The sequence below is a fragment of the Lepisosteus platostomus genome, chromosome 9 (assembly GCF_059453375.1).
Source record: "Lepisosteus platostomus isolate fLepPlt1 chromosome 9, fLepPlt1.hap1, whole genome shotgun sequence".
Classification (NCBI taxonomy): domain Eukaryota; kingdom Metazoa; phylum Chordata; class Actinopteri; order Semionotiformes; family Lepisosteidae; genus Lepisosteus; species Lepisosteus platostomus.
In genome coordinates, this window is record NC_142619.1 from 57,261,529 (window position 1) to 57,288,554 (window position 27,026).

General features: G+C 38.5%; 1 protein-coding gene across 3 annotated transcripts in view; it reads right to left on the reverse strand.

The window, feature by feature from the left end:
• bcat1 (branched chain amino acid transaminase 1) overlaps window positions 1-27,026 on the reverse strand; it is a 68,937-nt gene that overhangs the window by 29,332 nt on the left and 12,579 nt on the right. Inside the window, exons 7-12 of one of the 3 annotated variants that reach the window (XR_015941241.1) lie at window positions 25,704-25,846; window positions 23,881-23,966; window positions 21,997-22,137; window positions 21,178-21,252; window positions 16,171-19,659; window positions 14,710-16,118 (exon numbers count right to left, since the gene is read on the reverse strand). Coding sequence is in view for 2 of the 3 variants with exons in the window: in XM_088645805.1 (XP_088501931.1) it covers window positions 19,621-19,659; window positions 21,178-21,252; window positions 21,997-22,137; window positions 23,881-23,966; window positions 25,704-25,846 (484 nt within the window). In the remaining variant the exon portion in view is untranslated. Of the gene's footprint in view, window positions 1-14,709; window positions 19,660-21,177; window positions 21,253-21,996; window positions 22,138-23,880; window positions 23,967-25,703; window positions 25,847-27,026 lie in introns of those variants that run through there. The other 2 variants (XM_088645805.1, XM_088645804.1) reach the window with 2 other exon arrangements.

Genomic DNA, 27,026 nt, shown 5'->3' on the forward strand with positions numbered 1-27,026 from the left:
GCAAAGTTTTGTCATATTTTATGTAATTTTGTTATTTAAAACATCAGATATACATAAGTGATTGATAAAGTGCAATTGGTTTGTACAAAACTGTGTTCTGAGATCACTTTAATTGCTGTGTCCAGCAATTACAGGTCACCAGAGGAATATACTTTTACATTTAAACTTTCTTAAATAAGGTATCATATGACTACAGACAATAATATGTAAATCTTTAATTGTTACACGAAATGACTATATAAACTAAGCGTACAGTACCAATATGTTAAATAATGCAATTACACTGATGACAGGCTCTTATATATTATATTGGCATTTTGCTATCTGCTTTTATTTCACTGAATGATATATTATAATATGATATAATAATTAAACGATTCAAACATGTACAGTAAATTGCTGATCCAGACACAATGAGCCAAAAGGAGAAGTTAGAAACGTTCCTCCTCGTACAGCAGTTTGACCACTTTCTGGCATTACTATATAGTTCTTTAACACTGGTGCCACCTTCTGGTTTAGAAAAAAGAATACATTCTCTGACCTCCTTTCAGCACATTCACTTCGATTCCGTTTCTTAACACAAGAGTAGAGAACGCCTGATAGCCCCAGTAAAGCCGTCCATCTGCAGTGTTTTCAGCTTAATCTGCATTTACAAGCTAAAAACCAGATTACAATTATAATGCAATGCTACAAGACAGAAGCCATTAACAACTACTTAGGATTCCAAAATATTGTGACAGAACGGCACCAGAAGGTTGTGGTTTAACAAATATGCCAAAAATAACATTTAATTCCGAGCACCGTGGTCTTGTTTAAAGATGGTCACTTTAAATTTCTGTATAAATGCTTTCAACAGCATTTAATATAAGTCTCCGAAACAACATTTGAGGAGAAGGTAAGGTTGACTCTGTCAAAATTGCAAGAAAAGCTCAGACTTGCAATTAGTTTAATGCAGGGAATTGTTAGCAATTTAAAACTGTATGAAACCTTTTGGAAAATTATTAACAACCTCTGCTTGCTACCCTACAATGTACACAATGATGCTGCTCCCTGCTCAAAGACTGGTTAAAACCACAAGATATACAATATCTCCACAGGACCAGTTCATAAACCAACAGTTTTTTTTTCACAAAAAATTCAACAATTCCAATTCACCGCACTGCCATAGAAATCTAGTGACTTTTTGTTATTCCAACAAAATGCCAGCAGCTATATCACCCTGTAACTCACACCTGGCAGCCCACTGAGGCTCAGCAGTGTGAGCCTACTCAGTACTTGGATAGAAGACCTCTTGGGAAAAACTAAGGTTGCTGCTGGAAGAGGTGTTAGTGGGGTCAGTAGGGTGTGCTCACCCTGTGGTCTGTGGGGGTCTTAATGCCCCAGTATATTGACAGGGACATTATACTGTAAAAAGGCACTGTCCTTCAGATATAACTGAGGTTATGACTCTGTAGTCATTAAAAATCCCAGGGCTTTTCTGGAAAAGAGCAGGGAAGTTAAGCTGGCGTCCTGGCCAAATTTCCCATTGGCCTTTACCAATCATGGCCTCCTAATAATCCCCATCTCTGAACTGGCTTCATCACTCTGTTCTCCTCCCCACTGATAGCTGGTGTGTGGGGAGCATACTGGTGCACCATGGCTGCCATTTCATTATCCAGGTGGGGGCTGCACACTGGTGGCGGTGGAGGGGATCCCCATTACCCCGTTATAAGTATAAGGAATTATTATTATTATTGTTATTATTATTTTAAAACATTGCATACATATGTTTCCAAGAGCAAATTGAAAATGCAATAAAAGTTGTTACCCATTCAAAATTATTTCCTAAACTAATCCTTTCTCTGCATAAATACTTCACCAGTGATCTTCTTTTTAGTGCTAGCCCACATAAACTATGTTTTAAAAGGCTGCAAGCAAATCATCTGGTGAACTGAAACACTTTAATTCCTTCGACAAATTCAATACTGGGCAGTTATACTGTTGTGGTTAATAAGGAAACCACTGGAAGAGTTTCTGGCTGTGATTACTATGTTTTGCAAACCACTAATGCTCCAGGCACATTAATTTGACAGGTGTGCTTCATGACCCAACACAGGACTGTTCTGAATTTAAACACAAAAGTGTTTTCTAATGCACAGTGAAAATCTACCTTCCTCTGTCTGACAGGACACCTTGACCATTGACCACATCTGTACCTTTTTGATATCGCCATCACGCAGTCATTGTCTTGCCAGGATGAGGTGAACAACGAACAAAATAACTCCTAGGAGAATAATCTGAGCCATTTCCCTCATAATTCTCATTTGTATTGCCATGCAATACAAATACTTGAATCTGGTTTCCCTTAAAACAGAATGTGCAATCGCATTAATTTAAATCTTTGATTGAACAAAGAATTGAACGGAAAAATAATATTGGGAAAATAATTAAAACATCTGTCATCTATAGGTAATATCCTGTTGCAGCCGCATTGTGATGACCACTTTTTGAAATGAAATACTATCATTGAGATAATGTTTGACTGTTTACTCTTATGTCTTTATTTGAAAAACTGTTGTCTTTGTTATTCAGGAGTATTCAGGTACAGTATATCCCAATGATGATGATGTCTGTTGTAAGCACTCATTCATATTTATTTACCAGTGTCATCTTTGTCATCCTGGGATATAAGAAAACAAAGTACATCATGTCTTTGTATTTATATTTTGCTTGTTCTTATAAATAGTTGTTGTTAATTTCATATGTAAATTGGTAATTGTTTGTATTTGTCTTACCTGTTGTGGATCCACAGTGTTTTCCTTGTCTCCTGTCTGTTCTATCACATTGTGTTGGGTTACAGGCTGGAATAGAGGCTTACCTGTCCATCAAGAAGAGCCAGAGGTGGAGCTTAGGGTATTTAATGTGGAACTTTTGATGTAGAAATGAATCAGGTCTACTCTTAGTGGTGGTTGTATACTCATTTCTCTGCTGTGACACAGCTTGGTCTATAGGAAGCGAATAAAGTTAAACTGTTAAAAGTTTGCAGAGAAACTGCAGATTATCTTTGTTTAAATTGATTGATTTGTCTTTGCTCTTTTGTAAATATTTTTTTCAGTGCACAAGAGCACCTCAGCAAATAGTCACTGTATTTGTGCGCCCATCCTATTTTTCCTGACTTCTGTGACCACAGCTGGACTGCCTGGTGGTTTAGTCATACCTACAGTATGTACTGTACACCTCTTCTCTTCCAGCCTGCCTTCTGTGGTACGACTTCCTGCTGCCCGGGGCTAGGAGGATCAGCCTTTTATTGTATATTTTAGGGTATGTTTCCAATGAAGGAAGGACCTGCCTTGGTTTGGATTGTATGAATTGTTTTGAAACAAGGCCATCCAGCATTCTTATTGATCATCTTGCCCAGCGCAGCTGATGCTCAGCTCAGCGGTATTTTCATCCTGTGTCATGTTTGCCCTTTCCATCAATCAGATATCTGTTTTTGAAATTAAATATAATGAAAGAAGATAATGTAACCTAGTATTTCCATATCAAGTGAAAATAAAACAATGGGCTTGCCTGCCTTAACTGAAACCACTAATCGCGAAGTCATAGGATATTGAGATTCTACACCCCAAGTTCAAAATGACTGCTGTCCACCAATCAGTTTAAATCTGGTGATACTGCCTTGCACGATTTCCTTTGAAAGGCAAAATTTGATCTCTCATTGATAAATAATGACTCAGGAAGCAGGTAACCGAAAAGTTTAGCTTTTGGGTACAATCTGTTCAGTTGAATAAAATAGCTTGAAAGGAGCATCTTGTGTCACACTGGAAAGGATTTACAAGAAACAAATGGTGAATGTGTAGAAGTATTTTTTTAAAGCTGTGGAAAAGCAGACTGGTATAATTTACATGATAGACATACATACAGTAAGCAGCAGCATCCAGGGGAGTATTAACCCTGATGGAGTTGATTAAATTACTGAGGTGTGGTAAAGAGTTTGAGCATTCTTAAAAGGATTAAGAATGGGAATTTTAATCTATTGTTTCTCATCACCCCTTGAATGACCTCCTTTGTCTTAAGTGTCCCCTAGGGGTTGATTTTACAATAAAATATGATATGATTGGATAATACCGTTACAAGCTAGGTAGGTGGTAGATGACGAAGGAGGTGTCTAAGAATCTAGATAAAGTGTGTAACACCTGGCAGTGCAAACATTTTAAGAGTCAAACAGAGGGAATGTTTGCTGCGATGTACAGTAGGAGGTCCAAAGTCTTTGCCCATAGCAAGCATGAAGTTTACCTTAGTTTACTTAAGCTCAGGGTAAATGATTAAGTGTCAGTCAACAGTCCTGGCACACCATATGAGATCAGATCAGGAGGAGAAACAAAAAGGAAAAAGAAGGTCAGATCACACAAAAGAGAAGAGACAGAAACAGGTGGAACTTGCAGCTTATGAGTTCCTCTTCATGATCATCCGACACAAAAACAGATTGGAGCTAAGTGAGCTTGCTATTCTGTAGCTTTTAGGGAAATTGAAGTTCTGGAGTGAAGAACACTGCCTCTTCAGTTTAGTGTATCCAGACTCCGGATCTTTCACTTTGTAGTTGATTATGTGCACCTGCCTCCTATCCAGCCCCTCCTTATTTAAACCAGACGCTCACTCTGTTCTGGGCTCAGCATTGGAAGATGGACGCCCGGAATCCCGCCTACCAGCGGGTCCTGGAGTGACCCGACGGCGTAGGCTTCACCACGGCGTCATGACCATCTGGATCCGGGGTTCAGAGCGCCTGGCCTCGTTAACCCGTTTTTATTCCCCGTCCCCGCACCGGATCCCGCTCCGGTTTTTAAACCTTGTCTCATTTTGTCTTGGATGGGTCACCTGGCTCTGGACTTTTGGACTTCTCTCTGGATTACCCTCTGGACTCCTCTGGACTGCTTCGCCCTGGCCACGCCCCCCCCCCGAGCACCAGTGCACAGTCGTCACGCCCCCCCGTTTGTCAACCTGTCCAGTTCCTCGTCGTCTCCTCCCCGTGTCCGTTTCACTTACTTCCGGATTCTATCGTCTGCATAGGGTCCTGACCAACGCTTCATTACAAGTGGGTGCATTTTAGAATAAGGAAATAGGCTCCCATTTATTTTTTGCCATCCGGGTTAGAGACAGAGATTTAATCGTTGTTTGTTTTCTCTATAGTTTTAGAAGGCAGCTTATCTCTTCTTTGGCCTCGGTAGGCATTATTTAAGAGTCAAGTACTTGGTAACAGCCTGGGGTTTTCTGGGTAGACTTGATTTAGGTCTCTGAAACATCTTGTCTGTAAACCTGTAAGTACAGAAACTTTATGTGTTGTATAGTGTGTTGTATAGTTTATGTTGTGTGTAGTGTGTGTCACTGTTGTTGTTAAAAAATGTTTGTTTAACCAAGTTTGTCTGGATTATTACTCTTTTCACCAAAGCTGTGCCAGAGAAAAAATAATTCATGTGGCTCTAACTACACCACCTGCTCAGGTATATTCTCGGAAAAAAATATACCTACAAGTAAGGGTTATATTTATTTTAGAATTGACTAGTCCATTCGGTCAGTTCCTCAGCTTCTCCATTTTCGTAGCCCTCCATTTGTAACAATACTTTAATGTCTGATTTATCAGAAATTTGTTTTGCATCCAAGCAGCTATGTTTAACACACAGACACTTACAAAAATCATGCAATAAACAACACATTCAAAATAAATATTACATTACATAAAAGACATCAACCCATACAGAGTCATTACGTACCAATCCTACAGGCATCCACATAGAATTTTGATTATTGACCTACATCATATTGATTTCTCATTTTCTAGTTGTACTCTGGATTACTGCACTGAAATCAGCTGAGTTGAAGGGTATGAATTATAATAAAAGAAACTTTGAAAACCTGTGACATACTATACTTGACTGCAGCAAATTATCCCCTAAAGTGCAGGTTTTCGGTTTAGATATTTAGGAACATGGTGGTATTTTAATCCTAATGTGCTCACAGATACTCCTTCAGGTGTTTTATTAGACTTCTGTGTTCAGCAACTACAATTAACAATGCTACACGTCAAAAATCAGAATGAATCACACATTTTGTACTGTATGTAACCAACTGTTTCTTTCAAAGCTGGGGAAGACAAAACTCATAAATACATAATACATAGAAATGTATTAGAAATACACAGAAATCGAGGTAAAAGATTAAGTTAGATTAAGATTAAGATCATAAAAGATTAAGAGGTGTCTTTTAAAAGTAAAACCTTTCTCTAATGCTGTATGGAAATGCTCCAGTGCTATATTTACATCTAAGAGCTAACAGAGGAATGTAAAAATTTGGTGGAGAATAGAATGATGCTTTTTAGGTTCAAAATTAGACACGTACTGTTGTTTACTTAGAAGTGACCTTTCTGTGGTAAATTAAGCTCAATGGCTTGAGTGAAAAAAAAATTAATGAAGTTCTTATTTTTTCCCTGGCAGTTATGAGAACGAACTTAATACACTTGTTTTCGAGGATTAAATTAAGGCTCTATTGATTGAATTTTGCAACAGATGAGCCCAATTTAGCAAACACGATGGAAAAAAACATAGATCTTGAATTCGTAATGATACCATAATGATGCGTGGAAAGAAAGAAAGAAAATGTGAAGTGCCACGAGTTAATTAATTTTAATTTAAAATTGGACAAACTTAAGATGACAGCATAGCGCTTGTCAAATTAGATCAAGCTCTTTTCAACAGGAAATACCAAAATACAAAGGGCTTCCAGTAAAATGCTAGAATTGTAATATCTTCTTGATGACTTGATGTTCTCTTTTTCAGTGTTATCTCTATCTTTACAGTCTTTAAGAGCATTACTCACTTCCTAATGAAAAGTGACAATAAAATTATTATCTTTAGGGGTTACTTTGTGTGCAGATATGTTTCCAGGCAACTCATTTATGTGTGGACAGCAGTGCCCTTGGGCTGATATATTGAATTAAGCCAACATATTCTGGGCTGGATTAGCTGAAAGTTCCTGCCATAAGGAAGTCAACTAAAGCCTATAATGAACAAAACAAGTTTTCAAATTCTATCCAGAAAAAAGGTAATTTTTGTGTTGATTGATTGTCTAAGCCCTCCAGAAAGATACAGTCTGGTGTGACTGTCTCTACTGCCATCCCTTAATTGCATCAACTGAATTTCAAGTGACAGATTAAATGAACCACTGCTCAACTATTTCTAAAGTTAAAAACAAAAAAGACAGGCTGTAATGATGTTTGAACATAACGGATTATCGGTTCACCGTACTTCACTTTAATTTAATAGACAAAATCCAGTAATACCAAACTTTCCCTGCACTAACTATGAAATGTACAAATAATAAAACAAAGCAAAAATAAATACAGCATATCAATATAAATGGTGTAAGTCAATTGCTTACAATGAGTGTTGCTTGTGTTTATGTTTCGGCAAATTTTATACAATATATGATATATTTTATACTGTACATTCATGACATGTACAAAGAGCTTTCGTGTTTATGACAAAAATTGAACATTTTTCATTGACTATGTTGATTGTAACTGTTGACAAAATAAGTCAGACGATTCATAAAGTATATATAGTTGATAGATTTCTTCTCATGTAATAGTGTGTTTTGGGGTTGAAAATACATAATTCGTGATTTAACGGACATTCAACAATAACAGACACTCTTTCCCCCTATTAGTCTGTTGAGTGTTTACTGTAGTTTGATTAAGAACATGTGACAAAAATCATTCGAACCAAATGTCATGATTCAGAGCAAGATGTGCACATGAATGCATACATTCCAAAATCAAAATATCATTTTATATATTTTTTCAAGTTTAACATTAGTCTTCAGTTCAGAAATAAACCCTATTACATGATCACCAATACCTTATTGTGTTAAATCTCTGAAAATAAAAAAAAGTTTTGAAAAACTGGTAAACTAGCAAAGTCCTGAAACATATTTTGCATATGTAGTCATTAGAATGAAAACACTACATTTACACAGCACTTTCTAAACATAATCCCACATTGAGAAGTATTGTCAAAAATAAATTAAAGACTCTTCAATTTGTGGCCAAACCTTTGATTCATCTTTAAAGAATTAACCTGTTCAAAATATGAGTGGAAATTAAAGATATTATTGGTATGGGGATCAATCTAAAAAATCCAATATCCAGTTTTCAGTGATTGTTCTTCTTCGGCATAATTAGAATATAGGTTATACAGTGCTCAAGTTTTATATTTGCATTTATAACACAAGCACTGGAATATTTATGTACTTTTCTAAAACTCTCAAGGTACCTTAAACTTTGTTTTAGAATCAAGGCAAATTAATTAATTATGTCTAATTAAAATAGGCCATGTTTTAATCATGGTTGTGGAAAGTCTATATTTACCCTGTGGCAGCAGATTCCTGTATTTTTAGACTGGGTATTTTTCCCTCTGGATTGAATGGATTTCTGTTTGTGGGAATTGTTTCATTTTCAATGGGCTGCTTTTTTTTTCCAGCAGAGCATTAGGATTCCCATTAGCATCTGTCTGGTGGGCCCTACACTACATTCCAGTTCTTTTGTCTCCAACTTCTTAACCTTGATTTTAATTCTCCACTGGTTTTCATGCCACTAGAAATCCTCAATCAGCTCAGTAAATTAGCATGCAGGCAGACCCGCTTTTAAGCAGTGGTCAGCAATGTCTATTTAAAACGGCTTCCAGGACAAACATTGAAATGTCCAAAAATGACTTACATTTATGAGTTGCAGGCAATAAAAAATAAAGTTCTGAAATGTATATGTATAGAATACTTCAGTACTGAAAGTAGTCTTCAAAACCTGTAATCCTTTGCTTAAATTCTATGCCTGCAATAAGTCTACTTGGATGTCATTTTATTATCATATTAAAGCATTAACTGGACTGTAAACATTCTCTGGATTGCCTGATCCTGTATACAGTGTATACAAATAGGCTGTCTCTTCACAAAGACAAAAAGACCCAAACATTAGTGCTTGTGAAAACTTGCAGTTTCTTGGACATTGGAGGTGGCAATGGCAGTATACTTTTTACATATCAATGCTGTGAGAAGCATTATTATATAAACCACACTGAGTAGGAAAATACTTCTGTGTTTGAAGTGTTACACATTAGAGGAAACCTCTTTTTTAGCTATTTTTGTCAAATATTACTTGTCAGCTGAGTAACAATGCTTGCTATCGTCATTTATATTGGTAGAGATGCACCTTATTGATTAAGGTGCAAAGTGCAGGATGACGATGTACCTTGTCACTACAGTAATACTGAGACCTTGCATCAAATGAATGAAAAACAACCCAGCCACATCATTCCATGTGGCCCTTTCCTGTAAGGCTGGACAGCAGGGGCTACTTTATGCTCTTTCTGCCTCAGTGTTGTCAAGACAACTATGCCCTTCAAATCCACACTCCTTAAGTGGAAATTGCCATAATTTAACTTTAAGCCTTCTGAGAGGGGCTCCCTGTAGGCAAAACTGGGTTTCTCTTAGGTTTTACAAACCTCTAATATAATACTTGTGTTTTAGTTCTTTTAGCGATCTTTGGTTTCGTGGCCCCTGTAAGGGTTCCAGATGCTAACCCCAAGAACTTCAACCCTGAAGATAAGCACCTTTCACTTTATTATTGTGTACAGAGCACTCCACACAGCACAATTTCTTTTTGCATACACCAGCATGCTCTCCATGAGACACACACAGACAGGGAGAGAGAAGCTTGGGGTCAGAGCACAGGGTCAGCCATTTATACAGCGCCCCTGGAGCAGTTGGGGTTAAGGGCCTTGCTCAGGGGCCCAACAGAGTACGATTCCTCTGCCGGCCGCGGGATACAAACCGGCAACCTTCCAGCCACAGGCTCAGATCCTTAACCACAGAGCCACTGCTCCGCTTAATACACTGCATAATCCTTTCAGTAGACTCAATTCTTTGGTGTTCTTATTCTTAGTGAATGGCTGTTGATGACATGAACACTAACCTTAAAACTGAGGATCTCATCCTCAATCCTGTGTATCTCCTCTCATATGGAACACTGAATATCCCTCCAGGCATATTTCTCCAGGGCCCTGGCCTTCGCCTGATCTCTCTTCCATGACACCGCCCTAGTGACCATCTGCATGGCAGGTACATGGTCTTCTCCATCCTCACTCAGCAAACACAATGTGCAAGATGCCACCCATCCTTCTTTTGGAGTGAGAGTCCTCAAAGCCTCCCTACATTAACCAAGCTGCCTGCGCATGGCTGCTTCGTTATGTCATCACTCACCATGTGGTGATGACAGCATTCATGTCATCATTCATTCCCTCATTCATTCAACCACAGCCTTGGTTTCCTGCACAGGACTGCAGTCATCAACCTGGTCTCTCTCAGCAGCCAGCCTGCCTGCTCTTTGGTTAATATGGCACAGAGCAGACATCGCCATCCCATGGTCAGGAGAACAAGCAGACACACACCCAGAATTACATGGTTTGGTCCTTTCTGACTAATTTGGTATAAGGTTTCAGTTTTAATAATAATAATAATAATAATAATTGCTTACACTTATATAGCGCTTTTCTGGACACTCCACTCAAAGCGCTTTACAGGTAATGGGAACTCCCCTCCACCACCACCAATGTGCAGCATCCACCTGGATGATGCGACGGCAGCCATAGTGCGCCAGAACGCTCACCACACATCAGATATCGGTGGGGAGGAGAGAAGAGTAATGAAGCCAATTCATAGATGGGAATTATTAGGAGGCCATGATTGGTAAGGGCCATTGGGAAATGTGGCCAGGACGCCGGGGTTACACCCCTACTCTTTTCGAGAAACACCCTGGGATTTTTTAATGACCACAGAGAGTCAGGACCTCGGTTTTACGTCTCATCCGAAGGACGGCGCCTGTTTACAGTATAGTGTCCCCGTCACTATACTGGGGCACTAGGACCCACATGGACCACAGTGTGAGCGCCCCCTGCTGGCCCCACTAACACCTCTTCCAGCAGCAACCTTAGTTTTTCCCAGGAGGTCTCCCATCCAGGTACTGACCAGGCTCACACCTGCTTAGCTTCAGTGGGTTGCCAGTTGTGAGTTGCAGGGTGATATGGCTGCTAACCACAGTTTTACATCAGTAACAGGGTTGTGCCTGCATCCTATTCCAGGGAACCAAGCTTGTGAAGACATCCCATGAAGTAAGGGAGATTTTAGTCCTATGAGGAGGTAACCCTGTTGATAGCTTTCCGTTTAAAACAGCAGAGACATGAGACTACTGTAAGAGAAGGCTTTCTTCATTTTAGAGAATTATATCAAGCCTGGAAGGTGGAAAAAAAAAGCAGAAAAACACTCTCCATTTTATACTTCTGTACAGCACCAACGTCAACTGCAGCGTAGCGGGAAATGTATGAGAAGAACACCACTCATACAAATGCAAAGCAGACTCTAATTCAAACCTTTTTATTGTATCCATTGGTATTTAATAACAAACAACTCTACAAAGTCTCAGACTGCAGTGCAGAACAATGTTTAAAACAGTGTAAAACACACGGGGTCTTGAATGTTTTATTTATTAGATGAACATCACAAGCAAAACAGTATTGTTGGCTACTATTGTACTCACACAAAGGTACATAAATTCAAGGCTCTCCGAAAGCTCTACGTTAGCCTTGTGTTTTGGGAACTTATGCAATACAAATGCATATCAAATGCATATGCAATACAAATGCATATCAAGGCATCCGGGATTTTGTAGGCAAACAATATACAGATTTCCATATTGTTCCTAGAAAATATCTTCAGAATTCCTGTATAGATTTGGAGAATTTCCATTTTCATTTTTCTAGGGTTTTATTGTAATTCACATACCAATCATATTTCATATTAAAAAGAATTTTGTTATTTAAATCAACATTGTAGGGTGCTTTATATCCATTTATTAATAGACATTTGTGTGTGCTGCCTGAAAACTCCCTCAAGCATTACTGCTAATGCAACAGCACACAAATCATATTGGAAACCTGCATATTCTTGGCCTCCAAAGACAATAATTTCCTATATAACAAAGAAATGTGCTGGCTAAACAGCTTGCATGAAGAAGAGACACTGCTTGTGATTTAATTATGCTCATAAGTGCTTCTTACTGCGTTTAAGATTGGAATTGAATTTTTTGCATTCTTACCATAGCCCACTGGCAAGCTTTCTCCATCTGCCCTTGTGTTGGAATTCAGGCAAGCAAAAGTCTGTATCTAATATTACTAAACTGCAAAAAGGGAAATAATTTGATTTAAATCATCTGTTTGTGGCCAATAAAGGTAAAATAAACTGCTTTTCACATCAGTCCAGATGTGAAGTTATGCAAATAGCACCTAAGACGAAGACAAATGTGTCATCCCTGCTTCTAAATGTGTTTATTTCATGTCCCTTGTGCACTATGCAGAAAGAGAAATTCAAATGCGAAGTTCCAATATCTCCAAAAGCAAGAGAATAGAAAGTAGCACGGCCCGGTTGGACAGTTGCTGTGTGAACTATGGGAATACACTCTATACCATTGATAGTGTGGTAAACCTATAGTCTGTCAGTCAGACACAACTACAACAAACACAGGAAGGTGCTTCTTGTTCTTGCCTTGTTTTGTACTGGGTCCCAACTAAAATCACATATAAAGACAATGACAGGAGGTGAAACCGTGTGATGAAAAAAGGTGTGATAGGTTTCAAATGCATTGAGCTTTCACGTGCTCAGAACCTTCATGAAGCACATAGTGAATCACATGTCTCAATGTATATAGAACCCATCATAGAAACAAATGTTATAATCATTCAGTAGGACAGTTTAAATTTTCAAAAAACCTTTAAACTGTTGCTTTTTAAGGAGAAATACAGCCATCCCCTGTTTCCACCTTAAATGGAAAGTGTGCTACAATTACTGTACATTACTTTATTCTCTCAGTTTGCATCAGAAAGTTTATGGTTTTATTATGGTCCTTATGTCAAAATGGTCCTGTTGAATCAGGGAAAACTCCACACACAAAGCAGCACTTTACTGTATATATTCCAAATGAAAGCTGGGGTATCTTTTAGATTAAAGCTGTATGCTGCTGTCTGTAAATCCTCACTATTTAAAACAATATATTTAAAGATAATTAAGTCTTCAGATGACTTCTATAATTATCTGTGGAATTTGTATGATTATCAGATAAAGGGTTGCTGTAGAATCATGCCCATAATTTGATAGTCATCAGAGATTTCCCTGTGTGTGTAGCTACCGTATGACTGAAAGTTACAAAAATTGTATTTATATTATTGTTGGGTACATCTCCAGGAAACTTGTTCAAACATCCAAATCTAAAAATAATAATAGGCCTTTGTTTAATCAAACAGAACAAATTACCACTGAAAATTATAATCACTTATAGCAGGACATTTACTTAATCATTCTGGGTGAAGTACCTTACTCAAGGGTACAATACTAGAGCCCCACTGACAATTCAAATCAACAGATTTGTATTTGTATGTATAAAAAGCCCAAACCACTATTCATTGCTAGTACCTTGATTTAATGTTTCTGTAAAACTAAACATTCCAAAAACATACTGTGAAATATTATATTATTGAAAATGTAAATCACTACAAAATATGCAGTGTGTATACTGTATATTGTGCTTCAATCTATTTGCTGTTGCTGTTTAATGGAAATCTGATTAAAAAAATTAATTGTTCATTCATGTTACAGTAGTTGCAAAAATGACATTTTAGATATTATATTAGTTATAGAACAAACTCTTAACCATCTTGCGTTTTGATCTTATAAAATCTGCATACATAATTAAACAGATTAAACAGTAAACCATCCCTTTAACTACTGTTAGTGGTTTAGTCTTACAAAGTGTTCAGTATACCATAAAACATCTGAAAGTACAGGCACAACAGGATGGAGAGGCATTATTAAGAAACTTCCAGAACTGTATTTACGTTTATTGCTTTCCACAACATTAAACAAACAATACTAAAAGGCCATATGCAATTTTCTCATTTTTTCCTTTCACTCCTTATGTACTATAATCTTAATGTTTAATTATGCAATTGCCTTTAACAAGGTGTAAAAAAACAACAACAATAATAATAATTAAAACTTAAAAATAATTTAATTTGTGCTTAATAACACTTTGGAAATAATGGTAGGTAAGTACTTCTACATACATTTAAAAAATATTCTTTTTTCATAATAGAAATGGCTTCTCAAGAGCCAACATGTAAAACCTCTGAAATTAAGCAGAAATATGCTAAGAAATCTTTTAAAAAAGCTTTATATTTCTTTCATTTCTAAAGCATACATATAGGTCACTAATTCATTTTTTTGCTTTTTTAAATGTTATGTTTCAGATTCTTTTCTTGACATTCATATTTCATAATATCAGATTTGAATGTTTTACCACAATACTTCTTGGGATAAATGTAAATTACAGAGGTTCGGCAATTTCTGTGTAAAGCCTGGCACTATCCATTATCCCTAACATAACATCACTTTATTAGCCCTATACAATTTCTTGCATTAGGAATTCATTTTTTTGCCTACCCCAGGTTGCTTTCCATGAGACACAGACACACAGACAGGGAGAGAAGCTTGGGGTCAGAGCGCAGGGTCAGCCATTGTACAGCACCCCTGGAGCAGTTGGGGTTAAGGGCCTTGCTTAGGGACCCAACGGAGTCCCTAAGCGCAGATCCTTAGCCACAGAGCAACCACTCCACCCGATATTAATATATTAACTGATATTAATATCAGAATATGAATTCCAGCATTTGCGCTGTAAACATAAGTATATTTTTTCATGGCACGTTTCATCGACCTGGTGTGCAATAACACTACTCACTGATGCTAAAGCCAAACCAATGAATACGTGCTACTTTGGAAACACTGGACAAGGAGTGCAGGATTGCATTCTGTATCAGTATCCTGTGTGTTAGGAATCAAGAACAGATAGAACAACTAACAGCTGTAAGGGATAGGAAACTGAGAGTTGGACTAAAGAGCTTTCATTAAGTTTTTATAAACAACACAGAAGAGTCTGTGTGAGTATCTGGGAAGTTGGTAAAAGCTCTGCTGTTTGTGTCAAAATTAAATAGCAAGTAATAGTATGTAGTCCATCAACTGCCTTGCCCTGAACACATCCATCTCCTACTGTACACAAATATAAAATATACTGGATATATTTGTCATTACAGACACAAACCGAGTTTCTAGTGTTCATTCCAAGCTGTGACACTCCAAACCAGAGACCTGGGCCTCACTGATGTCGGAACAGGACTGTATGAGTTGCAATTTTATTTAATTTGCTGCATTGTTTTGCAAACCGTATTGCATCTAATCAACTAATCAGAGCAGACAGAACAATTCAATTGAAGAGAAGAAAGATTACAGCCCAGAGTATTCTCCACGAGGGAAATAGGTCAGAGAGGACAAAACATCAAGGAGAAAACTCTTCAATGTACAGTACTTTCCAGATACATCAGTGTAATAAGCAATGGGAGTCCAGTAAATCATTATGTGGCACTGCAAAAATAATTTAATAAGTTCCACAACATGTATTCAGACCTGTTATTTATTGAAATCAGCTATATGAATTTCAATTTTAAACTGACCGGATGGGGATGAACAAGAAGTAGCAAGAAGTTTTTTGTCCTCCAAATCTTGCAGGCAAAATACCTTAATGCAGCATTTATTTTTATCCGCTTCATGTTGCAATTTACAAATGCGGTTTCCACTTGCATTGTGACTGCTGCTTCTACTGCCGACTACTCCCTGATGGAATGGTTCAACTGAGGACTTTTACCACTGCATTGATTCAGGATTTCCTTCCCGTCTTGTTGCATCATTGCGGATTCATCGAACATGCTTCTAAGGTACACCTCACTGCAACTGCTGCAACTGAAACTGAATTATTTCCTCGCAAAAGACGTATTTGATTTTTGCCGTAAACGTTGGGATCTTACGACCGTTGCGTTACATCGATCGCGGCACAGGACACCGTTTTCTTTCTTTCGTCTACCCGCGGAGTCTGTGTCCCTGCCTCTTGGTGCAAGACTGCAAGTCCATCCCGCACCGGCACTGACCTCCAAAATCTCCTCTCACTACCGCGCTTGGAACCCACTCCGCTGCCCCCTGGATCATCGAGACTAGCCAGTCCAGCGCTACTAAACACCCGCTCCGTGAACAATAAGGCTCTTTTTATATGTGACTTTATTACAGATAAAAAACTGGACTTTCTGTGCTTAACCGAAACCTGCCACAGACAAAAAGATGGTCTTCTGTTTAACCAACTAGTCCCTCCTGGGTACAGGTTGTTTGACCTTCCGCGTCTCTCAGGCAGAGGTAGGGACATCATTGTTATTTATAATCTCCTTTACAATCTAAGTCCCATTACTGTACCTCTTCCCTCTTCTTTTGAGTGTCTTGTTTTAAATGTCTCTATCCTCCAGTCTACTATCATTGCCACAGTTTATAGACCACCCAAACCTAATGAAGCCATTTTACGTGAGTCTGCTGATTTACTTTCATTGTTATGCCTCAGATTTAAGAGAATCCTTATTCTTGGGGACTTTAATGTACACATTGACTCAAGGTCTTCCAGTTTGGCTAAGGATTTTCTAGCTCTGTTGGGATGCTTTGATCTAACCCAGTTTGTTCGTAGCCCTACACATAACAAAAGACACACTCTAGACTTAATCATTGCAAATGACTTTTGTTTCCCACTGCTTTTCTCTTGAACTAGGCCTCTTTGGCCACTTAGCCATTCTTTTCAATCTGGAATTACCTGTTTCTAACACTATCCCCTCACACTCTGTAAATTTCTGCAACTGGCGATCAATTGATCACTCAAGGTTTGCAAATTTTGCTCTGTCCTCCTTATCTTGGTTCTCTTCCTCTGACCCTCTAGAGGACAAAATACATTTCCTTAATAGCACTCTTTTATCTACCCTTGACACCTTTGCTCCTCTAAAAACTCAAACCATGTCCTTCTCTCGCTCTGCCCCCTGGTACACTGACCATCTGTGATCTATGAAGGCAGCCTCCCAGAAACTTGAGCGTAGGGGGCGTCTTTCTGGCCTAAATGTATATTATCAGGCTTGGAAAGATCGCTTGTCTGAATATTAGAATACAATAGAGGCTTCTAGATCCACCTACTCTCACATGATTGAAAATAACCATAACAACCCCAGACATCTTATCACCATCATTAACAGACTGCTAAAGCCTAACTGCCCCACCACATTACCTCCATCATCGCACCTTTGCAACACATTTTTAGATTTTGTTTAGCTCCAAGATCAAACATCCAGCATCACATTCTCTTCACAACGCATACAGTATAATTCCCACACCTCCTCCCTGCTTATCGAACTTTTCTGGTTCCCTTCTCTCCAACTTCTCTCTTCTTGACTGCATCCCTTAGTAAACTAGTTTCACACATGAAAACCACCGATTCTAGTTTAGATCCCATTCCCACCACTTTATTTCAGTCCTGTTTCTCTTCTCTCTGCCCCATTGTCCTCAATATAATAAATGAATCCTTGAGCACTGGTACCAACCAACCCCTTGTACCAACAATCCTCAAAACTGCTGCCATTACCCCCGTGCCAAAAAAGCCTAACATGGCTCTGGACAATCTAAACAATTTTTACCCCATCTCCAACTTACCCTTTCTTGCAAAAATTGTAGAACATGCTGTCACATTTCAATTACACAACCACCTCACTGTAAATAATCTTTTCGAACCCCTTCAATCTGTCAACTTCAAGCAAAAAATCTGCCCTGGTCATAGTTACTAAAGATCTTCTAATAGCTTCTGATTCTGGTTCTCTCTCTATCCTTATTCTTCTTGATCTCAGTGCTGGTTTTGACTCTGTTAACATGACATCTTACTTTCTCGCCCTGAGACTGTGTTTGGAGTTTCAGACAATGCTTTCAAATGGTTCAAGTCTTACCTCACTGATCGCTGTCACTTTGTCTCTCTTGGCGGACTTAGGTCTGAAATTGGTCTTAAGTCTGGTGTTCCTCAGGGCTCAATACTGGGCCCCTTGCTCTTCAGCATTTACATTTTTCCACTTAGTCAGCTTTCAAGATCAGATGGCCTCAACTATCATTTCTATGCTGATGATACTCAAATATGCATCCATACCAAACCTGACACTGATGTGGCTGTCTCAATTCTATATAATTGCATCTCTGACATAAACACTTGGGTGACTCAAAATTTCCTTCATCTTAACTGTGACAAAACTTAAGTTATGCTTATTGGCAACCCCAGCAACTTTGTAAAGTCAATCCTGTAACCCTGTCTGTGGATGGTTCTGTACTTGAGCTTCAGTCTAAATTGAAAAACCTTGGGGTGATACTTAATTCAGGATTAACATTTGACCCACATGTGCAGCATATTGTTAAAACAATCTTCTTTCACCTCAAAAGTATCGCTATCACTAACTGTGGCTGAAAAGCTGATCAACACATTTGTCTTCTCCCGAATTGACTACTGTAATGCTCTACTCACTGAGGTGTCTAAATCCAAATTGAACAAACTCCAGCATGTCCAAAAGTTGGCCGCCAGAATCCTGACCAGTTCTAGTGCAAGTGATCACATTACTCTTATCCTGGAGTCCCTGCACTGGCTTCCTGTCAAGTTTCGTGTTGACTTCAAAATCCTCCTGCTCACCTATAAGGCTCTGTGTCTAACCCCTCCATCTTAAGGGCGCTCCAGCCCTTCCTTGTTCCCTCCCATTGTCTGCACCTGTTCCCTATTCCCTCTCCCCCTTAAAAGCCAGACCCGGGGTCCTGCTGCTTCTGGCTCTGTTATGGTTTTAACTTTCTGTTCCTGATCCCCTGCCCCGCTGGTCCCGACCCGGCTCATGGTTTTAACCCCTGGATGGATCTCCTGGCTTTGGACTCTTCTCTCCCATTTGGATTCCCCGTTTGGACTTCGGCTTTGTTTGTTCGCCCGGACTCACTTCCCCAGGACACCAGCTCAGGACCTTCTCCTGTTATGCACCCAAGCTCTGGACCTCTCTGCCCAAGGATATCAGAGAGTCACCTTCTCTAAACTCCTTCAAATCCAGACTCAAAACCTTCTTCTTTAGAAGAGCCTTTACTTAACTGGCTCCCCACTGCCTAAGACCAGGGATGAAACAAGTACACAGAATTCTGGCAGAATAAAATTATTACTTATCGTTATAAACTTTTATGATACACAAGATGTCTGATACTCTACAAAAAATGTAAACTGATCCTCAGCACTTATTCCTTTTACCCATGTTACTTTTCAGTTTTCGTTTTTGATTTTGTTTCATGTTTAATCAGTTTCACCAAGTAATCTCATTCTACATGTGTCTTAAACAGGTAAAATTGGAGGAACTGCATATGGCCTTCATGTTACAACTATTATATACCAAACTACATCTACTGTAACATCACTTTGAGGAAATCCACTGTATTTTCAGGTTAAAGTTAACAGAACTACCCTACTGTGTGTAGTATGTAGCATTGTACTTTTGGCTGAATGTTTCAGCACTGTGCTCAGCAGAAGTGCATACAGTACACGTGTGAGAGAACTCAGCCCAGCCTCCTCCATCTTCACTACACCATGTTTGTCCAGTCACTCGGAACTCTACCATACTAAAATAAAAGAAAACATATACTTTTATAAACAAAGTATGAACAAAAACATTCTCAGAGTCACATGTTAGAGGGCTTCACTACACTTTATCCCAAGCAACAGAAGGGTGTACCTGGAAATAGAAGCATAATGCAGCCAAGGACCACAAAATACTATGAGTACATACTGGTTACATAGCTGAATACTGTTAAACACAAAACTCAGACTCCAAATTCTATTGTTTTGAGTCATCTTGCCTCAATTTTAAATCTACAATTTAGTCACTGTAAATTCAATCTTGAGGTTTTCTATATAGAGCGACTGTACAAGTGTGAGAACAGCTTTTTACTAAAAATATAAATAAATGAGATCATTAAGTCTCTGAAAAAAAATATTTTTCTTACAGCATTTTTGCTGATACAAGGTAGGGATAGAGAAATATAAACATTGCAAATATTAAAGACTCTGTGGAAATTATTTCTGCTGGATATGGTAAATTAGTTCTACATAATGAAAGAAAAACTAAATAATTGTCTGCAAAAATCCAATTTTCCAATTAACATGAAAGCACCATAAGCAAAACAAAAAGCCGCATTTGGAAAACAATCCTTCATCAACTGTCTTTCCTGAGACACAGAATTTATTTGCACAACGCTTTGTCTTCGGAAGGGATGAATTCTGTTTCCATCAAAAATTAAATGTCAACAGATTTAACATTATCCCACTCTTTTCTGTGATTTACTAATTTTATTGTTCATTAGCCTTTCATGCGGCTTTGTTCTCGATGCCTTCATTTGAAACATCTTTGCTTTGAAGTTCACAAAAGCTGAAACAATAATTACTTTTTGTAATTACATCTAGTGCTTAATATCGGCTTTCAAGAGCAATGTTTGCCGTTATCTCTTCTCTGATATCCCATGGCAACTATTAATACAACATTAACCTTTCAAAGTCAGCCTGATGAGGAGGTAAAAAGCTGGAGCATGAGGCTTAGAGATTGCATCAATAAATCCAGAGCCCAACAACAGAGTGATTTAGAAGAAAAGATATGATAATTACTAGGGCTCTTTGTTTGTCGTATGTTGTTTGGCATATCTGCCCTCACTTTCATTTATCATGAAAGCATGAAAGAACAAGCACAGATATCAGACTCTTAACTTGTCTTCAAGAAGATGTGCACTTATAGACCTGACAGTTTTTTGTTTAGATCCTGAAGCACATATGCCTCAACAGTTTTATTAATTTAGTTTAAAGCACATTTTCTGCATTAACACTTTGCATTACTGTTGACAGCTCAATGGACTGTTTCTCCTTCAGACGTGGACAGCAAACTGGCAGCAACAGGCCAGCTGTCAATACATTTGCAATTGTCAGGTAGTAAACGGCACCTTTGCAATGCCATCAATGTAATGAGGATACTGTCATGAATAGTTATAAATCACAGAAGGAGTCCCTTTAAACGGAAAAAAAAAATTCTAGATGAAATAATTATTCAAACCTTGGAAAAGAATTTAAAAAATCTTGAACAAGACTCTTACTTGGATGTCTGTGAGCTGCTTCAGTATTCTTGTTGCCAACTTTGGTCCATTATCCATAGTAGGGATATGCAAATTCTAGAAATAAGAATGGGGAGAATTACTTTCATCTTTATGGTGAGTATTTTACTGTAATGTTGCATGAGGAAGTCCAATGTACTTGTATGGTGTTTTTTTGTTTTTGCTGGCATTTCGACATGAACGAAATTCTAGTGACATACTTCAAGGAGTTTTTCTTGACAGTTCAAAATGGGGGGCAGCCCTAACCTTAAAAAATAGAAAGGAGAAACACAACATTTCAGCTGATGAAACTCCTTCAGTTCACGCCCGAAGAAGGCTAAATAGCTGAAACTTTGCGTTTCTCCTTTCTATTTTGCAGCACGGAAATAAGCCTGACTTGTTTCTTTGCAGCCAAAGCTTTCTGAAGCAGATCCCCACTCGAACTGCCCTAACCTTGCCCCTTCTCATCCATCAGGTCCCGATGTTCACTGCCTCACACCCCTCCATACCCTGGTAGAAGTACCTACCAGAGGGATTCTGGCGACCTGCTCCCCACGACCAGCGTATTGATCCCTCAGTGAGGTAGGTGAGAAAAATCTAAATCTAATCAATTGCTTCTATGATAACATCTTACTTAGATCTGTCTGAACCACTGCAGTATATTACGTGCTAATTGAGTCTGTAGCCTCTTCTGATGTGCTCTATGAGATTTGTAACAGGCTATCTTCAGGAATTCGGAACGTCTTTGATATTTCTATGACAAATAATCTGACTTTTGCCCTTTGCTCTGATCTTCAGTGCAGCGATAAATCCACGTCTTACTTCTTCCTGGTACAGTATGCGTCCCACTGGGCACACTACACAGGCCGTTCCAGAGCCGAACATCTCCTTCACTCGCTCCTCTCTCAGAGCAGTCAGCAGGTCTGCCATGGTTAGGTAACGCTCTGACACTTTAAATTCGCCCTGGGAAGGAGAGTGAGAAAAGAGGTACAACACCGCATTCTCAATATGCTGTGCAGCATTGATCACAACAGCATGGTGTTGCCCATTTCCCAATTAGCATGGTCTCTGTTTCCAATGGGCGCATATGTGCATTTTGAAATATAAGAAAATTAAGAATTGCATCCACTGTAGGATATCCTGTAGCAAAATAGAATGATTACTATTTAGTAATGTACTATTGAATGGTAGAATATATTTATGGTACTATCCATGGTGCTGATCTGTTCTGCACACTACACAAATAGTGTATAAGACTGAAATATCTCCAGAAATATGATGTTACTGTTCATCTCACTAGACTTTATGTATCAGCCACATGGGCAGGAGTTTTATTCTGTCAGTGACGGCTGCTCCTTCCTCACATAAATACTTTTGGCATATCTGCCATCCCCAATCTTTCCATAAACTCCTTGTACGTTTTTTAAATACTCTCATGATAAGGCTCACGTCTGCATCACATCATGATTGGAGTATACTATAAGGAAAAAAAGAAAAAAACAGTTTCCTTCATATTTTAGATTTTAGTGCCTTCACAAAGAGCAACATTAAGCATTTAAGCAAACATATCTTGCAAGTAGTTGATCCAATTTTTCTATACACCCCCACTGTATCTCAACCTCTGCTATAAAGCATCAGATTGTAGTGTTAAAAGCACATATCTTTCCACCTACAGCTTATATGATACACCATTGTCCTAGACAAACACTTTTAACAGCTCTGCAATAATTTAAAGAAAAAAAGGTCCACCAACGGATTCAGTCATATTTAACCAGAACCATGGCGTTATTCTTATTCTAATACATGGGATATCTCTCGACAGTAGATGTTAGATATATTACATATTCACTATACCCTGAAAAGACCACATTTAAAAATCCAACAACACCTCATGTCCGCCATAGAAGTTTTAACAGAAGAGCTCATCAGTGAAATACTAATGAAGTCAACCAATGACCTAGCCCTGAATATACTGTATAATCTCCAACAATAAAGAACTCCTCTAATTCTATGCTGATCATATCCAGGTAATTCATGGCTTAGCAGCAGAAAGCTTCTGCATCCCCACTGTCACACACTTGACACACACTGTCACAAAAAAGTCATATGTCTTTGTTCTTGAACAGTGAGGTGTACATAATTTGCGTTCTTCCAAATTAATAAAGCTTTGCTTCAACAAAAGACAGGCATCTAGTATCTTCTGTGTTATATGTGTATCTGGCAGGGTTCCAGCAGAGTCAGGGTACCTGCCTGGTGCCAAGTCAAGGAAGCGAGTCCATCTTCCACTCACCACTCATATGGACAAATGGGGAATCAACACACCACTCCAGCCCACGATTCTATCAAATACATGTTATCGCTGAGTTTCCATGTCCTTAGCTGTCGCCTTAACTACAGATGCAATGCTCAGAGTTCTACATTTTGTTTTAATGAGTCACAGCAAAAGGGGAAATTTCATTCTGTCAATGAATACAACTGTAACCGAGACTCACGTTTTTATAAAAACATTCCACAAGACTGTACGTGAAAGGCAAGGCTATGTTTATGATATTTCAGTCTAAAATGTGTTTGTTTTTATTCCTGAAGGCAATGTGAATGCAGAAGTTGATTACGTCACAGTGCGTAATGCTAGTACTCCAGAAGGAGACATTTTCCCCCGCAGGTCACGAAGTTCGGACTTGTTCAGTGAAGAAAACCATTCCTTACCCACTTTTGACAGAGCTCGATAATACTCTGTCGAGTAACACCAGGTAAAATGACCCCGTCCAATGGTGGAGTCGCCAGCTCTTCCTCTAACGAAAAATAAAAAAATATTCTGAATGCCGGAAACTACACAGTACCTTGCGAACAGTGAAATTCTGAAGCGGCGTGACTGAAACATCTTTCCCTGCGGATGCCTTCTCTAAACAGGACAGAGTTTAGGGAACCAGCATATACTTTAGACTCATAATTTAGCTGAGAGTCAGAGTAATGACAAAAATAATTTGAGCGTTTTTCATTTTCAACCGGGAATACGTTTTATTTCAAATGTTTATTTTTGGGTGGCACATTGGCGCAGTGGTTAGCGCTGATAGATGGATGTTTTTCACTGGATTTCTCTGGCCTGGAATGACACGTCCGAGTCACTTGTAAGGACACGTTTGTGAGCCTTCAAATCTTTATTTGATCATTCAGCTAAACCTTAATTAAGCTGACGTAATTTGAATTAAACTGATTTATTGGCTTAACCTGGCTGAGGGAACAGTACCCTGACTGTAAGGACAAGGCTTTTGGAGTGCCCCATCGATTTACAGGGGATGAGTCATGGAGGGCCAGCAGAAGACGGAGAGAGGGATGAAAAACGAGGCACCAGCAGGTGCACTGGAGTCGTGATACTTTGGTGAATGGAAGTGAGAAAGTTTAGTGGAGGATCTCCTCTCCATCATTCGTTTAAAACTCCATTACGTAGAGCTGTTCTGAGCATCTGACTGTTGTCAGTCTGACAGGATGCCCCTGGCTTCTCTTAGAGAAAGCTGAAGCCCTCAGCTGTGGATGCCCACTCCCCTGAAGCCACTGTGAGTGTGAATAAGAAGCAGATGGCTCCATGATGCAAGCTTTCTTGTATGAGAAAGCACGCAGTGGTTAGTCGTGAATTCAATCACTGGCTGCCAATTCCATACTGGAAGGAATACACAATGCACATTACCTTATACAAAGCCAAACTCGAATAGAACCAAAAAAAGAAGCTACAATTCTCATTTGATTTAAAGATCTTTACATAAAAAGTGAATGAAGACCATTTTGTTATTTTAAAGATCTTTCCTTTTAATTGGAATCACTCTTGGAAGATTATATGAAAAGGCGTTCAGACTAATCTTCTTGTATGCCGATAGCATCGTCTGATGGGCCCTGTCTTTTTGACTGGCTTGTCCCACTCAACAGGTGGAGATGAAGCTGTGCCTTGGAATTCTGTACCCAAGCCTTTCTCATCACGTTTCAGTTTTGGCAGTACACTCTGTTGTATCAGCTTACAACTGCTTGCAAACTCTTCTCAACTACACTTTGAATCTGTAGGAGGCTTAGTGGAATTTATCCACAATATAGAGGCAAGAAATCAGCTAAATATATTTAGGCCAATGTTGTTGCTTATAATCTTACCATAGAAGAGTTAACAGATTAACAGCCATTGCAGCAAATAATTTTAATGGTTGATGTTAATTAGAAACTGTTAATGATTCAGTAGATATCATGGTTCACATTGTAGCATTGGTTCTTACATGTGAGCAACCGTAAAAATGGATCATGTAGCTCATGTTATATACATTATATAGCTTTTGATTTCTTTCATTTCATTTTCATTCTAACAAATACTCTTTGTAAAATGGGAAAGCGGGGGCTCTCCCTGCAGCAGGAAACTGTAAAGAAATGTGAAATGTTTAATCAGAATGTGACAAGGTACTTTCATGACTACTGTACATGGCCGTCAATGTTTTTGAATGTCCAATATGCTTTCAGTTCTCTCTTGAGTTTAGGAAAACAAATATTATTACCTCCATTCTCATTTATCCAGTAAAGAAAGAGGTTCATGGTTCCCACTTCAGTTATCTGATGGTCCTCTCCATAAAGCCAGAGGACTTGCTGGCATCCACGTTCCATTGCTTCATACTGCGCGTACAGGGAAGCGCCATAATTCCTTTAAAAGTAAAATCAGAATCCGAAAAATAGAGCTCTGTGTCGCATGTGTATTGGATCATGTGATGAGCAAATTACTGGATAATAAACATACAATGACAGAACAATTTATTCTTGTGCTATTGTCCACAAATTCACTGGCTCTATTAGATGTCTTTAAACTGTTCTCACAGTTTCTTCAAGTACATTCTAATTGAAAAGTGACAGTAAGAACATAAGAACAATTACAAACAAGAGGTGCCATCTTTTAGCCCATTGAAGCTGGACCTTCATTTGACCTGGACATGGCTGTTTTTGCCTGGAGCTACATTATCTTTCTGTAACATGATGACCAAAAATTCACACCATATTCTAATTAAATGCAGTGTATATTTTTAATACAACATCCCATTTAAAGTTTTACCTACACTATATACAATAGTAACTTTATATATTACTATATAAAATCCAGTCTTTTGTATTCCTTCCCCACATTGTCTAGATAGAAGATGTAAATGTCAAATGTAAACACCTATGTCTTTCTCATAAGTACCCTTGTCAAGCTCAGTGCATCTATGGTTTATTATTTGCTACATGTACATAATACTCTGTACTAGTCTGTATTACGGGTCATTGGCCAGATGTTTGCCCACTTTTTGCACACAACAATTATATAAATCTTTTTAAATTTAATTTGCTGCTCTTAAATTGCTTGGTAATCATTATTTTTGTATCATATGCGAACTGGAATAGTTTAATAACTACATCAGTATCTTGATCATTGATAGACTGTATATATTAGGTAGAACATTTGTCCTAGTACAGATCCCTGTGGTACTCCACTAATTACATATCCCCAAGTTAAGCATACATCCCTTGTCTGTCGTCTGTTTCCTATCCATTGACCAAATACACGTTACCAATGCTGATGCAGCTATATGGGATGTGCCCATATTCATAATATATTGTCATCTTCAGACTTCATCAATTCACATCTGTATGAAGACCACCCCAAGCAAGGCTTGACTCCTGGTCCTGCAGAGACTGTGAGTTTACAGGTTTCCATTTAATTTTGCCTCTTAATCACCGAAATCAGCTCGTTATCAGGTTTATTTGTCAGGTTCTTCAGATTTAAAGAGACACAGCAGACCTGCAGCTGATTTAAAGAGACACAGTAGACCTACAGACACACCAGCTCTCTG